This window comes from Perca flavescens, chromosome 22, assembly GCF_004354835.1.
Source record: "Perca flavescens isolate YP-PL-M2 chromosome 22, PFLA_1.0, whole genome shotgun sequence".
Lineage (NCBI taxonomy): Eukaryota > Metazoa > Chordata > Actinopteri > Perciformes > Percidae > Perca > Perca flavescens.
This window is the reverse complement of record NC_041352.1, coordinates 25,463,121-25,480,620: the sequence shown is the minus strand read 5'-3', so window position 1 is coordinate 25,480,620 and position 17,500 is coordinate 25,463,121. Positions and strand designations below refer to the sequence as shown.

The 17,500-nt window shown below is 39.8% G+C and overlaps 1 protein-coding gene across 1 annotated transcript in view; it reads left to right on the top strand.

Moving 5' to 3' along the window:
* Positions 1 to 17,500, top strand: part of LOC114549626 (sodium channel protein type 4 subunit alpha B) — a 345,707-nt gene that overhangs the window by 219,104 nt on the left and 109,103 nt on the right. Inside the window, exon 16 of the mRNA XM_028570008.1 lies at positions 1,470 to 1,708. Coding sequence (XP_028425809.1) covers positions 1,470 to 1,708 — 239 coding nt within the window. The remainder of the gene's footprint in view (positions 1 to 1,469; positions 1,709 to 17,500) is intronic.

The window sequence follows — 17,500 nt, the reverse complement described above, 5'->3', positions numbered from 1 at the left end:
TTTATTTGTAATCTTCTGCATGTGTGTGTGCTGCTGTGCACGAGCCTAGGAGCATTTTACTAATGCTCTGTTAAAATAACAATGAATTGCTGCGTTATTGACTTTAGACTAGAGATACTGCCTAAAACGCTGGTATCGGTATCAGGAAGTACTGGAGTTTATGCACCGATCTGATACCACGTAATAAATCCCTAAAGAAAATGTACGTTAAAGTAGTTTATTTATGTTCTTTTTCCGTTATAACTGACTGTCAAACTGGAGAATAAAAGAAAGTTCTGGGGCGTTCATGGTTTGTGTTTGTTCATGTTTCACAAAGATAGAAATAATATCACATCCATACAGGGATAGTAGTATACAGTTGTTAAAACATGATAAAATATAGGACACACTGGTATCGGATCGGTACTCGGTATCGGGCGATACACAAGTTCAGGTATCGGAAGCAAGAAATGGTATCGGGCCATCTCTACTTTAGACCAGGTTTTTGTTGGTCAATGGCGCGATCACTTCCCGCTGCCTCAAGATAGCAATACGCCCAGAGTCGCAACTCTGCCGTCATTATGTTAAGCCCCGCCCACCGACTCTATACACGATGTGATTGGCCTGACTAGAGTTTGGTTTTTCCAGCTCGCAAGCCAACGGAGAGTTGCTAGACTGACCCTGGCTGCAAATAAGATCTGCTACCGCTTGGGTGCGTCTAGATTTCTAGGCTAGCTGAACAGCTAACTTGGTTGTTATATTTACTTCTTCTCTTCGGACCAGCTTCGTCTTCATTCCCGTTTCAATCAGCGTCGACGCTGACCGATAATTTGTTGACATTCGAAGACACGGACATAACATTAACACGACTTGGTGCGGAAATATCACGACAAACCAGAAAATCTGAAACGTATCCTTTTAACGTATCACGAGTTACAGAACCAAACCTATTGTCTTACCTAGCGGACTATTAGCCAGTCCCTCCAGAAAAACGTGATTATGCGATCGCATAATAATACGTCGTTCTCAATAGCAAAGCGCTGCTACAACACACACTAGTTCACCATAATCTCCAAAAGAACTACTTCCATGTGCTCCCTGGTTTAGAAGAAGTCTCCCAGCTGATCCTGCCTTGGAACTGACTGAAGTTGGAGAAACAGGCTTTCTTTTACTGTCTATGGAGCTAGCTGACATGATCTACATCTGAGCTACTGAGCATGTGCGAGTGCAATCAAAGATAGTACAGAAGAAGAAGATGAAAAGAGGTCTCACTCTGTAGCTAAAACAGAAACCAGGTGAAAAGACGATCTGCACCAGTGAGCGAGAGCGCTGTGCAGTACAACCAAAATATGGTGTTTTTTGAAAATTAAACCATGTAAACCTATTCTGGTACAACCTTAAAATACAATTATGAACCTGAAAATGAGCAGAATATGGGCGATTTAATCGACTCCTTTCCTCTTGTGTTGTTTTCGTCCCGTGCGATGCAGAGCTGGAGGAGGCCCATAAGAAGTGCCACCCGTGCTGGTACGTGTTCGCCCACCGGTACCTGGTGTGGGAGTGCTCCCCCTGCTGGCTGAGGGTAAAGCAGCTGGTGAAGATCATGGTGATGGACCCCTTCCTGGACCTGGCCATCACTGTTTGTATCGTCCTCAACACGCTCTTCATGGCCATGGAGCACTACCCCATGACGGACGAGTTCAACGGCATGCTGAGCATTGGAAACCTGGTAGGATGGAGGGATGGGTGGGTGGAAGGGTGGATGGATGGATAGGGTGCAGGGATGGATAGAGGAAGGAAGGTGGGGAGGGAGGGAGGGGGAGAGAGAGAGAGAGAGAGAGAGAGAGAGAGAGAGAGAGAGAGGGGGATGGATGGGTGTGTGGATGGATGAGTGGATGGATGGAGGGAGGGAGGGATGGATGGAGGGATGGATCTGTGGATGGATGGGTTGATGGGTGGATGGATGGATGGATCGATCTGTGGATGGATGGATGGATGGGTGAGTGGATGGATGGATGGATGGGTGGGTGGGTGAGTGGGTGGGTGGATGGATGGGTGGATGGATGGATAGATGTGTGCGTGGGTGGATGGAGGGAGGGATGGATGGATCGAGGGAGGGATGGATGAGTGGATGGATGGATGGAAGGATGGGTGGATGGATGGAAGGATGGTTGGGGGGTGGGATGGATGGGTGGAAGGATGGATAGGTGGATGGATGGAGGGATGGATGGATGGATGGGTGGATCGATGGATGGGTGGATGGATGGGTGGATGGATGGATGGATGGATGGATGGGTGGATGGATGGATGGAGAGATGGATGGATGGATGGATGTGTGGATCGATGGATGGATGGATGGATGGATGGAGTGAGGAGTGGATGGATGGATGGATTAATGGATGGATGGATGGTTGGATGGATGGGTGGATGGAAAGAATGGTGAAAACGGCTTAGACCTCAGAGGGTTGAAGTGAAATAGTCACATTTCAAAACTGCCTATTTTGGCAACATTGCCCTTCCTGTTGGAATCGTGTGATTCTCCCCTAGTATGGATCAAGAGAAGTACATTTCCAGATGTCCCTCTCATCTGCTTTCTCTCTCTCTCTCTCTCTCTGTCTCTCTCTCTCTGTGTGTGTGGTATTTCTCAAACCACAATCTCTTTGGAAACAACAACAAACTTCGAGCTAGCAAGCTACACGCTGAAAATTGACAAGTTTTGAAGAAAATTTGTAAATTAGTTTCGTGCAACGAGGCAGACCTGCTCGGTTCTTTCGAAGAATGATTGTAAAGATTTACAAAGAATACGTTTAGGGCATTTCCTCTCTAACTGGGACGTTTTTGGGACAAATTTGTGGGATTGCTGTGGACAAAGTACACACAGAGATACTTAAATGAGGTTTAACCATGTATCCAGATAATTTAAAGAGCTCATGTTACTGTATTGTGTCTGTTTGTAATATTGTATGTGACGTTTTCTTCAAAACAAGCTCCTTCCTGAGACTATTTAGCAGAGCCACCATCGCTGCGTCCGGATCTTAGCTCCGCCCAAGACCGCTGTGATTGGTTAATAGAAATGCAAACTTTTTTTTTTTTTAAATTGATTTATTTTTTAAACCGGGACAATGCACAAATAAACATTAAACTTGTTAAACAATAGAATATGTCTTGGGCCAGGTTATAGCAACAATTGCTAATTTCCACCTGTAGTCCCTGGGCAGGTATGACAAATAAAAAAAAAATATATCACAAAACTATATATACAGTACAGGCCAAAAGTTTGGACACACCTTCTCATTCAATGCGTTTCCTTTTTATTTTCATGACTATTTACATTGTAGATTCTCACTGAAGGCATCAAAACTATGAATGAACACATATGGAATTATGTACTTAACAAAAAAGTGTGAAATAACTGAAAACATGTCTTATATTTTAGATTCTTCAAAGTAGCCACCCTTTGCTTTTTTAATTAATAAGGGAAAAACTTCCACTAATTAACCCTGACAAAGCACACCTGTGAAGGTAAAACCATTTCAGGTGACTACCTCATGAAGCTCATTGAGAGAACACCAAGGGTTTGCAGAGTTATCAAAAAAAGCAAAGGGTGGCTACTTTGAAGAATCTAAAATATAAGACATGTTTTCAGTTATTTCACACTTTTTTGTTAAGTACATAATTACATATGTGTTTATTCATAGATTTGATGCCTTGAGTGATAATCTACAATGTAGTCATGAAAATAAAGAAACACATTGAATGAGAAGGTGTGTCCAAACTTTTTGGCCTGTACTGTATATATAAATGACATGATGTGCATAGTAATTAAGAACAAACAGTTTAGTAAAAACTGGGGCACCATCAGCCCACTCACTCTCTCTTTCTCCCCCCTCCCAGCACACACACTGAAAGAGTTCAGCTGCAGCTTTAGGCACATTAGAGTACATGCAACTCCAGATATTCATTCATACAAGGACACACACACACACACACACACACACACACACACACACACACACACACACACACACACACACACACACACACACACACATACATACAGTATCTTATAGATGTGAGCAAACTTGTTTACTCAACAACCAACTCTTTGTTAGGCATGAGAAGGTGTGAGAATTTGTACATCAAATATGTCATGTGGGAAGGGCATTCCTCTGCCTCATGGCAACACATGAGAAAGAGGAACTCCCAAATTGTGTTTTACATTGTGATGCATTCTATCCCAGAATGCATCTGAGGTGTAGCCAGACTTTACTCCACAGCGCTATGGAGATATGTCTGTCAATGCCAGACTATTTTACCCCCCAATCACATATGTCTAAGAGCATGGATAGTGACATGCCAATTGGAAATAATATATGACATGTTTATGTAAGTCTGCAAATAAAAGGGAGATTAAAATCTAGCAGAACCAGTCCAGGGTTCAAAAGGTAACCGTAACAACTGCAGACTCAGGACAAACAGTTGTCAGTTAACATTAATTTTCAAATCAAGTCCTGGGCCTTGACTTGAAGCCCCACAGCACCCTGTTTTAATGCCGAAACAAAGACAATTCATCTGCACTACGCTGCCTTCATCCAAAAGATAAATTCATGGTTTATATTTCAACTCTTCAATCAGGAGAGACTTCTTCTTAGCAGATAAGCAAATATTTATTGTAAATAAGCATAATATGACATACATGAAATGTGCAAAGTCTTTGGGGATTAGACTCCATCATTAAACTATTTAAAGGGGTAGAGAAACAGACATATTATTGTGTAAATATTTTGTGAAAGCACCAATAGTCAACACTACAATATCGTTGCGGTATCGATATCGAGGTATTTGGTCAAAAATATCGTGATATTTGATTTTCTCCATATCGTCCAGACCTAGTTGCACGTTTGCCTGAGTAGCCAGCTGATAGCAAGGAGCGAAGACATTTAAAGCAGGATGTCATGCTGTGATTGGATCATGGATTTGTGGCCAATTCTGATTGGTTTACTGAAGAGTGAACACCACCACTTAACAGCTGAAAAGATTTAGCGAGAGATAGTGACGATTGCAGTAATTAGAAGTCTTCCTGAAGGAATTTGCGCTGAGCTTCATTAGTTTGAGGGATATTTGGATTTCAAGTCCTCTGAATAGCTTAGAAACGTTTCTTTTAAGAGCCGAGTGTAGAGCATTAACCTCCTCGCTACGAGCATATTTGTGCAGTTAAAGGACAAATCCGGCCCAAAATGAACCTAGGGGTTAATAACACGTGTACCGAGTAGGGTTGGGTATCGAAACCTGGTTCCACTATGGAACTGGTTCCTACGCAACCGGTAGGAATCGGACCAGATTTGAATGCAAATTTCGGTTCCTTATTTCGGTTCCACTTAATGTGTCGACTGAAATATTTTCCCTCTGTCGCTCCTTAAAGGACGTAAAAATATCCCCCTTTCTCTGTAGTCTACCGTTAGCTAGCAACCGTAAATGAATGCTACTTTTAAAATGGCATATTTTACCCTCTGGGCTCACCAAAACGGACGTAAAAGCATATTAACCGTTCACTGCATGTGGTCGCAGTGCAAGTAGTAAACCTATTACACTTGCTCTGCTAGTCTATTGTTAGCTAGCTAGCTTTTAGTGCATTTAAAATGCCTTATTATATATTTAAGTACTTTAAAACGTTAATATATTGTTGAATTTAAATCATTTTCAATTAAAAAAAACTCTATAAAAGAGACTTTCGTTGATGTAATTTTTCAGTTTTTCAAGAATCATGTTTAGGAATTGGAATCGTTTTAAAAGTACCGGTTCAGCATCGGAATCATAAAAATCCAAACGGTACCCAACCCTAGTACCGAGTCGGCCGTCCTGCTAATCTAATGTGTCTGTGGCTGTGTCTCATTCCGCACACTTCCGTCAGTCCACTGCTAATGGTCACTGACCACTTCCTGCCGTAGTGCCCACTTTAGATGGTCAGTATCGTCCCAAAAGGAACGCTTACGTTAAAACACTCACCGGAAATGACGATTGGTCAGCTCGGCTCGGCTCGCCGCCTCTCAGAATCTGACGAAAATCTGTTAAACTGACCTTTGTCGATCTGAAATGAAGACGGATTCAGCAACTGCATCACGGACTATTTCTCTCTTAAAATGTTTTCAGAAACACGTTTCGGTGAACTATTTTAGTAAAATTCGAGATCGTATTCTGAACGAGACGCCCGTTAAACTCTGTTGTGAAATCCGGGAGAAGCCAGACCCACGTGATGCGTTCGTCCAATCAGCTGCCGGTCCACGTCTCTGGTCCCTCCCCCTTTCTGCTGCGTAGTCAAGATGGCGCCCGTTTAGTCCATCGTTCCACACTGAACTTTTTGACCGTTTTTAGGGGTCATCCTGGTACTTTCAATGCACTGACTTTTTGCGTTATCTATCAGTCCCTCCAGAAAAAACGTGATTATGCGATTGCATAACTCAATGCATAATCAGTCAAATACATTTTTCGCGCAAAATATGCAGGGCTTGCATGATTTCATAATCGCCGCATTTTGAAAAATGTGCATAAAATTGCATAAATATCCCGCATATTCCATCGCATTTTTTAAAAAAACGTGCCGCATAACCAAGGACTTTTGCCTGCAACAATCACAAAAAAACTCTTTAATTTTTCTGGAAGGACTGATCTACACGATATACTTAAAACTAAGTGTTTGAAGTGTACAAGTAGGCGGTTTGGGACACAGCCTTGTAGCTTGAAACAAGCTACCGCAAACTGCTGATTCGCTTATAACGCTAGTCGTCGGGGCAGAGGGTTAAGTAAAAATAATTTTTTCTATTTCTACACCACTAACAAGGCTCAAAATAGCACCACATTTCCACGGTAGCATAACGAGGGTCCCTACATGTAAACCGATCAATTGAGAACTTTGTAAGTGTACAGACAGTTTATTAAAAAGATAATTTATAAAGACAGTACCGTTGACGTATAAGAGATGGCGCCTGCTCGTATACGTCAACGGTACTGTCATGTACTCATGTGTTATTAACCCCTAGGTTCATTTTGGGCCGGATTTGTCCTTTAACAAACTTGAGGCGAGTTCAGGAGGGGGTTAGATTTTTGTGACGCAGAACGAGACAGTTTGGGAAAGGACCCTCAGACCTGTGAAAGTGCCTCAAACCCTTTTGTCCAATTTGTAAAACCTTGGGATTCAGAGAGGAAAAATACACACCGAGTTCATAGCTCTCCCGGAAAAAGGAAAGTTTGTGAGTGTGTGTGTGTTTTCTTGTTTAACTACATTTGTGGGGGCCAAAAACCGGGAATACATTGTGGGGTCCGGACAGCTTTGTGGGGCCAAAATGTTGGACCCCGACAAGTGTAAAGGGCTGTTTGAGGGTTAAGACTTGGTTTTAGGATTAGGGCTATAATTAGGTTACGGTTAGGGTGAGGGTAAGGGTTAGGGTTAGGCATTTAGTTGTGATGGTTAAGGTGAGGGTAAGGGTTAAGGTTAGGCATTTAGTTGTGATGGTTAAGGTTAGGGTAACGGTTAAGGTTAGGCATTTAGTTGTGATGGTTAAGGTGAGGGTAAGGGTTAAGGTTAGGCATTTAGTTGTGATGGTTAAGGTGAGGGGAAGGGTTAAGGTTAGGCATTTAGTTGTGATGGTTAAGGTTAGGGTAAGGGTTAAGGTTAGGCATTTAGTTGTGATGGTTAAGGTTAGGGTAAGGGTTAAGGTTAGGCATTTAGTTGTGATGGTTAAGGTGAGGGTAAGGGTTAAGGTTAGGCATTTCGTTTTCATTGTTAAGGTTAGGGTAAGGGGCTAGGGAATGCATTATGTCAATGACGGGTCCCCACAAAGACTGTAAAATGCACTTGGGTGGGTGTGTGTGTGTGTGTGTGTGTGTGTGTGTGCGCGTGTGTGTGTGTGTGTACTCGCATTTCTATACCGATGAGGACCTTGACCGGAATACACACTCACACGGTGGGGACTCGTGTCACGGTGGGGACCAAAATCAGGGTCCCCACGGGCAGACCCCTCTCAAAGCATAGAAAACAGCTTCCTAATATGCCCAGTATCAATAACTCCAAAGTCCTCTTTGGGGGGGTTTTCATGAGAAAAATGTGTGTGTGTGTAAGACGCTGACATCCTACTGGCAAACGGTGGTATTGCAAGTGTGTGAACTTTTCTGCGTACATGCGCCCCTCCTGGTAATAAATGGTATTGCAGCATAATGAAAATTTAACTCAGTCAATGATGCGCCCCTCCTGGTGGGAGATGGTATTACAGCATAATACAATTTGAACTTTCTGTTAGCTCAGCCATAGTAACTCAAACTCAGAATACTTAAAATTAAAGTCCTACAATTTGATCAATATCTAGTGGTTTAACATAAAATCAATTTAACCGCCTATTCAATTCCACTTGAAAAAGCTATCTCTGCTTAAACATTTCCTAGAATGTGTTTTTTTCTTTTTGTTTAATTTGCAATTGTAACTAAAATGAGGCTATTCATTGTCTAACATAACAAGAGAATTATGAACAAATCTTGTTGCCTTAGTTAAGTTAAATGTTACATTTTACTGTAATTATATTGCAGATAGCTAGTTTATCTTTCTGTTATAATACTATAACTGTATTTACTTTGCCAGTTACCTGTTTATAGACCTAAATTATCAAGATAGGATTACTGATTTTCAAAATGTTTTTTATCCTGATGATCCATCAACTATACTAGTGAATTAATGAATCTATTTACAAATGGTTATGAAACTGTAAAAACACACCTCACTATATTGGCCCTTCAGATGCATCTCTAAATGTTCTTGCTCAGTTATTTCTTCATAGTTTTGTTTCATACCATTAGAAACTTGGTAATATAGGCTACTAACCATGCATGCAACATCTTCATCATGTCAAACGCCTGTGCCTAATATCTTCATTTCCTCATTCATCTAATATAACTATATAACCAGACCTAGTAACCTTGCAAAGGTTCGATTTGTGGATTACAGTTCCATTACATTACATGTCATTTAGAGGACGCTTTTTTTTCCAAAGTGACTTCCAATTGCTACATATGTCAGAGGTTGCACGCCTCTGGAGCAACTAGGGGTTAAGTGTCTTGCTCAGGGACACATTGGTTGATGTATCGCAGTGGGAATTTAACCCAAAACCGTTATGCTGGAGATGGGGTTTCCCATCTGGCCACATATTTCCAAAATACGAATAGGAAACATCATTTTAGGCTCAGAAAGCACACATATCACTGACCATGTCTCTCTGCACTGGAGCCCTACAGTGCAGTGTGCTCTCCCCCTGCTTTACTCTATACACTACTGACTGCCCCTCCAGGACCCCCTGTAAAGCTTATATCCAACAATGATGTGTCAGCTTACAGACATGATGGCAGCTGGCATCCTGGTGCAGCCACAACAACCTGTAACTAAATGCTCAGACATTGGAGATGATTGCGGACTTCAGGAAGAGCCCCCCCTGAGCACCCTCCATCTGCCCTTAAAGACGATAGGCAAAGGTTCGAAGATAATAATCCCATTCTACAAGTATCAGACGTTCCACATTCCAGCACTCTTTAAATTTTCAGGAGTATCCTTCTAATACAGTAGCTTCCGTGGCAAAAGTTTGAGCTTAAAGTTCCAAATGCACTAAAAGCACCTGACACGCGCGTTTTGAAGTACACCCAAGGTTTTAAATGGCCAATACGCAACAAAAGCGTTAGTCTACTCTAGTCTGTTAGCTGTCTCACTGACTGTGATCATAGTTTATTGCTATGAAACTGGCCACACCAGCTGTGAGAGCAGCATGATAGTTGTGTGTATACGCCACACAGATCCGCTCTACAAACAGCCTTCTATTTATTTTTGTTGATGGTGAAACACGAGGGGATGTTTATGATTGTGTGAATCAAGCTCATACTTCTGTGCACCTAAACCATTCAAAAATGTCACGGCAACTGAGTGAAAGTTTCTCTTAAAAGCCCAGTAATCATTGTGATGGCATTTACAAATGAGCTGAAAAAATGGGAAGGATTGATGCAGTGGTCATGTATCCATAATCTGGACTATAAACTTGTTCTGTAGCTTATAGTCATTATAAAAAAAGTGAAATTGAATGAATGCAACTTAAATATTTCTTAATATAAAAAATTAAATGTCCGTTGTGGCACAAAAAGTACAATGCCTCTACTGATGGGGGGATCTGTAACATACAAAACCTTTGCCTAAATAGCGACCTTTTCTACAATACTGCTGGTTCTGTGGTGTTGGCGCTTAAAATCTGATGCCTGCAGTGCGCCATGGAAGCATCAAATGAGGCAGGTCAAATAAGGCAGGTCAAAAGAACTGCGTCAATTATCGCTTTCAGTGCGTTTGGGCCTTGATTTACAGCATACAACATATTTTTCTTTTGATAGAGAGCAAAAATAAAAGGTAGTCATCAATATATATAGCCTATTTCGTAATTATAACTTCTGTAATATATTTAAGTTTGGAAAAGTTGGGACCTTTACCTATCCTCTTTAACATTCTTGGCTCAGTAGTCACCACTGGGACACACATTCAAGAATACACAATATCCCAGGATCTGAAGTGGGATGCAAAAATCAACACCACTGCAAAAGGCTGAAAGAGCATACTTCCTGCTTCTGGTAAGGTTAAACAGGACTCAGGACTTGGCCAGACTCAGCTGCATTATCCAGTTTCATAAATCATTCATTGGTTGAAAGCTACCATATCTATGTTTCCCCCCTCATTAACAAATAACTGTATGTATATATATAATATATATAGATTTCTTTATTTAAAATCAACATGAGTACAATGTCCAACATGTAAATGTGCCAGATTTAGCCGTACCGGCTAATTTTCATCTGTAGTCCACAAACCCCTTATAACCCTTAAGCCCTGCTATTGCTATTGCTTACAAAGAAATCTGTATATTCTGTTTGATAAGATCATTACTTACCCTAGCCCAGATTTTCTTTTTTTTTTACACTCAGCCCAACCTAGTTTGCTAAAAAATGTAATATGTTTCACATGGATTAATCATGCTGCTGCATCTGTATCCTTCATAACTTGGGCTGTTTAGGTTTAAACAAACAAGCATGTTTCTAACTGTGTGTTCAGGTGTGCCTGGATATTACAGAACTATGGGTCTTCATGTTGAGGTAAATTTCACAAACAGAAAAGTCAAATCCATAATTTAAAGTGTGTTCTCAGTCATCCAGGTCAGAGGATGCATTGAATTACTCAGCAAGAGCTAAATTGTCTTAAAATAACTGCAAAAAAAAAATCTGCAGTCCTCCATTTTAGTAAAAACATGACCAGTCAGGGTCAGTAAAATTGCAATTTCCATATTCCCTTGAATGCAGCAGTAGTGCAGGTGCAGATTGCAGTCCTCCCTCCCCCACCCAATGTCTCAACTGACCTGGTTGTGACCTCTGAAGCAGAGAGGCCCAGAGGAACAGACAGTTTGGCATGAATTCAGTTTGAGGTTATTTCCAAACAAAACCTCACGTTATTTTATGCTATACATTTTCAATAAAGACTAATGCATTAAATATGTGTTCATTATATTTATAATTATTTAAGAGATGATTAAGATATTTTAATACTTAAGTAATAGCTTACAACAGGCCATAGTATGTTGTGATAAAGGCACAATATATAGCAGGGCAGATAATGTTAGCCTAGCACAGACTTTTTTTTTTTACATAAAGCTAATGAAAAGGCACACAATAACAAAAACTAACTTAACAATCGAGACAGAACTAGACAAGCAACTAACTGCTGGCCGCAGTGGTAGAAGAGCAACTCCTGTTTTCTGCTAGATTAAAATTGCTGTGTTTATCAATGAAGAAGGCTTTCAAGAGAGCATAGACAACAACTTCCATTCCTTTTAGTAAAGGGCTGTCTGATGGCAAAATACAGCGGGGAAAATATTCTAAATATATACAGTATATAGATACTTCGCCAACCAACTCTGTTTCATGGCAGTGTGTGTGCAGATGAACAGCTTTTGTCCGTTGCACCAGCTATCAGTTTGTGTAATGTTGTATCTCAAACTTGGAGTGATACTTGTTGTTCAAAGGAATTCTAATTATAGCTTTTGTATGTGGTTGTTATTATATCACTATTATGAACCAGAACAAATCAGTTTGCTTGATTTGAGCAACCTTTTTATAATATGGTTTTGATATTTTAGTTATGCCACCTCATTGCTGGACTATCATACCTCATATTCAAGCTCATTTGAAGGTTTGGTGCAGTTCAACTTTATTGCTTGCCATCCATTCTCCCTTTTTTTTCTCACCATGGATACTTCTGATGTTGCTTCAGATCTGCATCTTATCCCTACATTTCATTTACATATAGATAATATAGTATAAGCTAACAATGATGAATATATTGTTACTTTTGTAATTAACTTTAAAAAAGCTGTAAGGCCTAAAGGGAACTATGAATACAATTCTGAAAACTTTAAGCTCATGTATTAATAACAATACTCAAAACCATATAATTTCTATGGTCCAGACTGCTTAAAGCTGCCTACACATAAAAGCCGGCAAAATCGCTCTGCGCGGGCCAATCCATTGAGAGCAGTGCCGCCCAACTAGGCGCTGCTCTACCCCTGGCATCATGCACCTCTCAGAATTGCCGAATTGCTCGCTTGCTCTCTCAGCACAATTACATTTTTTTTTCACTCAAATTCTAAATCAAACAGGACATCTTAAAGGCCCCTTTCAGTGTATTTTGACATACTTATGGTATTTCATATTTTCATGACAATTTTGAGTAACAAGTGAGAGATTCTGTGTTGTTCTAATAATTGTCTCATTTGTGGTCTGATAAACACTGACTTTATCAAATTGGAAGTTTCTAATATATTATAGAAGAGTTTAGACCAAAGATTGGCAACGAGACACAACTGTTTTAGAACATTGCAGTTTCAGCAGTCTACAAACCAGCTAATGGTGTTGCTGCGACTCAGCTGGTCAAGACTCCAGAGGCTGGTTTTAAAACGTTAGAGACGTCTTCTGTTTCAACAGAAGTCAGCTGGTCGAGTGAGCTTACAAACTATAGAAATAAAATGATCCATAATGCATTTATTTCTGTTTACAAACTGTCAGCTGGTGGAAATTGCAGTTTTAGACGGTGGCTCAACGAGCGCTGCAACCAGGGTTTGTGGTGCAGCGATTTAGAGAGAGATTGAAGAGAGGGAGCTGCGTTATAAAGTTGAGAATCAGAACTACAATATATGAAATATATTTTGATGAATGTTATGTACATGTAAGATAAAAATATGTATAATAATTATTATTAATTAATTTTGTATTGATGGGGAGAAAAATGTATTAATTTAGTATAAAAAAAAACTAATAATGAAGAAATTAATTTCAAATAATGCCAAATATTTGTCTGCTTATATGCTAAAAACTTTCAGGGTTTGTAGCGTATGATTTAAATTGTAGTCTTAAATTGAGCTAATGTTACCACATTTAAAAGAAAACACTGTTACACACAATCTGTCATGTTCAAGTCCCCATCCTGACCACGCCCATCCCCCACTCTGGCCCTGCCTTTACCATGTGGCGAACATGAGGTGTGTGTTTAGGGTCCCCTGCGTGTCCAGGCCCTCCCCTTACATTAGGTGAGTTTGACGTGGTGTGAACTCAAATATCAACTGAACAGATAAGAGCACGCTGACATGCACAAGCATATACAGATATTTTGAAGAATGTTATGAATATTTATTATAATTATTAATTTTTGCTAATGAGGAAAAATGTATCCATTTAGTATGTACACTTTTCATTGGCTTAATTTTGAGGAAAAAAACTAACTAATAATAAATTAAAAAAATAATTATTTTTATTTCAAGTTAAGCCAAAAGCATTCGTCTGTTTATATGCTGAAAGGTTTCAGGGTTCGTTTGGTTTCGATTGTTGTCTCAAATTGAGCTACTGACGCGTTTAAAAGAAAACACTGTTACACACATTATGTCATGTTCAAGTCCCCATCCCGACCACGCCCATCCCCCACTCCGGCCATGTGGCAAGTGTGTGTGCCGGAGTCCCCATGGTGTCCAGCCCCTCCCCTCACGTAAGCTGTGAACTCTGCGTCAGATCTTCACTGCATGGACGAGAGCAGGCTGGAGTCATGGATCGGGGAGAGATGGTGAGTCTAAAATTGATTTTACTGCCATTTAAACCATTTACAATTCTGTTTAAAATAGATTTGTACTGTTATCACATGTAAACCAACTCTTATAGATTAATTTGAAAGTAAAATGTTAGAAGGCTAACTTATATCTTGTCAGCCAAATAAGTTAATGCTAGCTAGTTTAATGGCAGCTAACATTACAGTTTATAAACCAACACCATCTTAGTTTACAGTAAATTGTGCCATTGTCGTGTCAAATGGAAACCTTAGTTTAGGACAGTAGCAGGTGTGGTTCTCAGGACCAGGTCAGCCATTTAGTAACGTGATGCACATGCCGTGACCTGTCGCCATTTTGCAACTTTACCATACGTATGTGTGTGTGTGGGGTGGAGGGGGGTTTAAACAAAAGTATAAATCAAGAGAGATGGCTGCAATCATGTTAAATGCACTGATACTGAGCTGAAATGAAGTGTGCTGCAACATGTGTCTTATAGTCAGAATCAGATAGTGCTGTGTGTGGGGTGGGGTGTTGAGTGAGAAGGAGTGGTGACTACAGAAGGAGAGGTGGCTGGGGAACTATTTTCTCCAGAGAGATAAATATGTTTTCCCATATAAAAAAAAAACATCCTTTTATCGAAAATATGGACATACAGTGTTATACTACCTCTTTGATGGTGCATGTGACACGTACTGCCTAATCTACTGTTAATAAACTGGAGAAATGCAGCTAAAATGTGTGACTAATATGATATATGATATGACTTGCAGGAAGAAGATTTGACAACCATTCATGGTCACCGTGACAGCCCTTTCAATTCTTCAGGTCAGTAAAGTGATAATTAGGACAACTCGTAATATGAATTTGCACTTAATGATCTCTTTTGGTCATTTTGCTGGTACACATTAAATGTCTGCTATAGAATGTTTGTTTGGAAATATTGTCATGGAAATCAGTGTTGGTTTGGGGCATGAGACTCAGAAAGTTGATGTGTTGCATGGCAAAGGCCCAATAGTACGAGTATTCCACCTGCATTTTTGTTGATAAATCCAACTTTCTGAGTCTCATGCAGGGTTATCTCTGCCATTATAGAGCTTAGGGGCAGGGCCAAAGCGTATAAACATAAAAAACAATTTGGACATCATCTGGACTGCGAACATAGACTGTATAGAAGCCGATGAACAGGAGGGGCTCCTGCTTGTTGTCTTCTGGACACGTGCTGTATGATGGACACAAACAGTGTCACAACCACACACACACCATGCATGTTGCACACGCAGCCCCAGGTACAGCCCACACATTAGATAGTGTGTGGTGGAAAAGAGAGGTGAAAAGATAGGGACTTGTGTTTGTGAGTATAAAGTTAATAATCATTTGCATAATAGATGTGAATGTAGAATTTTAGTCTGTGTACAGTATATCTGTTGGTAATTGCTATAACTCCTCAAGACCCAAGCCAAGTTCCGTGTCCTGCTTGCTACCTGCTGGTTTAAAGTGAAACGGTTAGCCAGCCCGGCACAGAGCTAGCGACAACTTTAGCTAAGGTTCACTCACCAACCGTGGGCTGACCTTTAAGGTGGACAAGCTATTCTCATTTTAGTGACAAGCTCCTCCAAGTTTTGCTTCTAATGATCTTTCCCTAGCTGCAACCAACAACAACTCGGCTAAGCTTTTTGCAAAAATAACTGTTTAATGACATCACCAATATGCAAATGAATGTGTGACGTCATTGCACCTAAGCGCTCTGAAATCTCAGGGAAAACCCTGTCATGCACTGTCACACATCAAACAATGCAATGTATGAAACATCCTCAACATTTTATGGCTGCCATCTTATAGTTTACCAAATGAGATTACCCTGATGCTCTATAACGTTTCAATTTGATCTATTTAAGTTCTGTTGTAAACATTTATCTCCTGTCATATCTTTACTAATGACTATAACCCCATTAACACTCTCTGACAGTGCCTTGAAGAAATAGATACTTGGATGTCACAGAACTTCCTCCAGCTTAACAAAAATAAAACTGAGATGGTAGTTTTTGGAAATGAGGAGGAAAGATGCAAACTTTCTACCTTGCTTTAAAGGAAGGGCTTAATAGCAAAGAAAGTGGTAAAAAAAACAACCTTGGTATCCTTAAATTTTAGCAGTCACATTAAAACAGTCATAAAATCATTATACCTTCATTTTAAAAATATCAATAAACTAAAAGAATATATTTCAAAGGAGGATCTTGAAAACATCATACATACTTTCATTTCTAGTGGGATTGATTATTGCAATGTGCTGGACTCCCTAAAAAGACTTTAAAACCTCTCCAAATGGTACAGAATAGTACAGCCAGGATCCTTACTAAAACAAAAAGAACAGATCATATTACGCCAGTCTTACACTGGCTCCCAATTTAATACAGAATTGATTCTAAGGCTCTTCTGTTAGTTTTTAAGACACTAAAGGGGATGGGACCTTCCATGGGAACTACCTGCATGACATATTCCAACAACATTCTCAACCAAGACACCTTAGATTAAAACATAAGCAACTACTACTGAAACCTACTGTCAGAACAAAACAGGGGGAAGCAGCTTTTAACCACTATGGTGTCGATCTTTGGACCAGCTTCCAGAGAACATAAAAAATCTGAACTTGGAAATTGAGATCGCCACTCATAGAAAACATTCTCAAAACCGTGATCTGAATGTAATAACACTAATTCACAAATGTGTAGATTTATTTTACTATAGATACAATGACAGTAGCAAATTTGTAATGCAACGTTTACTGATTTTTATATATTATTATTATTTATATTAAATAATGATGGGTAAATGTTGCATTACAAGTTTGCAGCTATCATTGTATCTGTAAAAATCAATCTACACATTTGTGAAATCTTTTGTGTGAATATTTTTCAATAGGTGGACCATTTTCTCTCACGTTTTGCACCATATTTACCTTCATAGTTATAAATTACTGCGGCAAGGCAGAAATATTAGCTATTTGTTTAAATGTTGTTTTCCTGTGTATGTATTTTTAAAGTGAAAATGTAAACAGTCCAACAGCTACCTGTAATGACTGCCTATAACTGCACCCTTAATAATAATGTGATCATCAGCTACAAGTTTATGAGAAAAGTTCAGCAGCATCATAATTCAATTCAATTTTATTTATAGTATCAAATCATAACAAGAGTTATCTCGAGACACTTTACAGATTAGATCTAGACCACACTCTATAATTTACAAAGCCCCAACAATTCCCGAAAGAGCAAGCAGTTCGACAGTGGCGAGGAAAACTCCCTCTTAGGAAGAAACCCTCGAACAGCACCATAAGAAGAGCTGCAGCTAGTAACATTAGCATTATG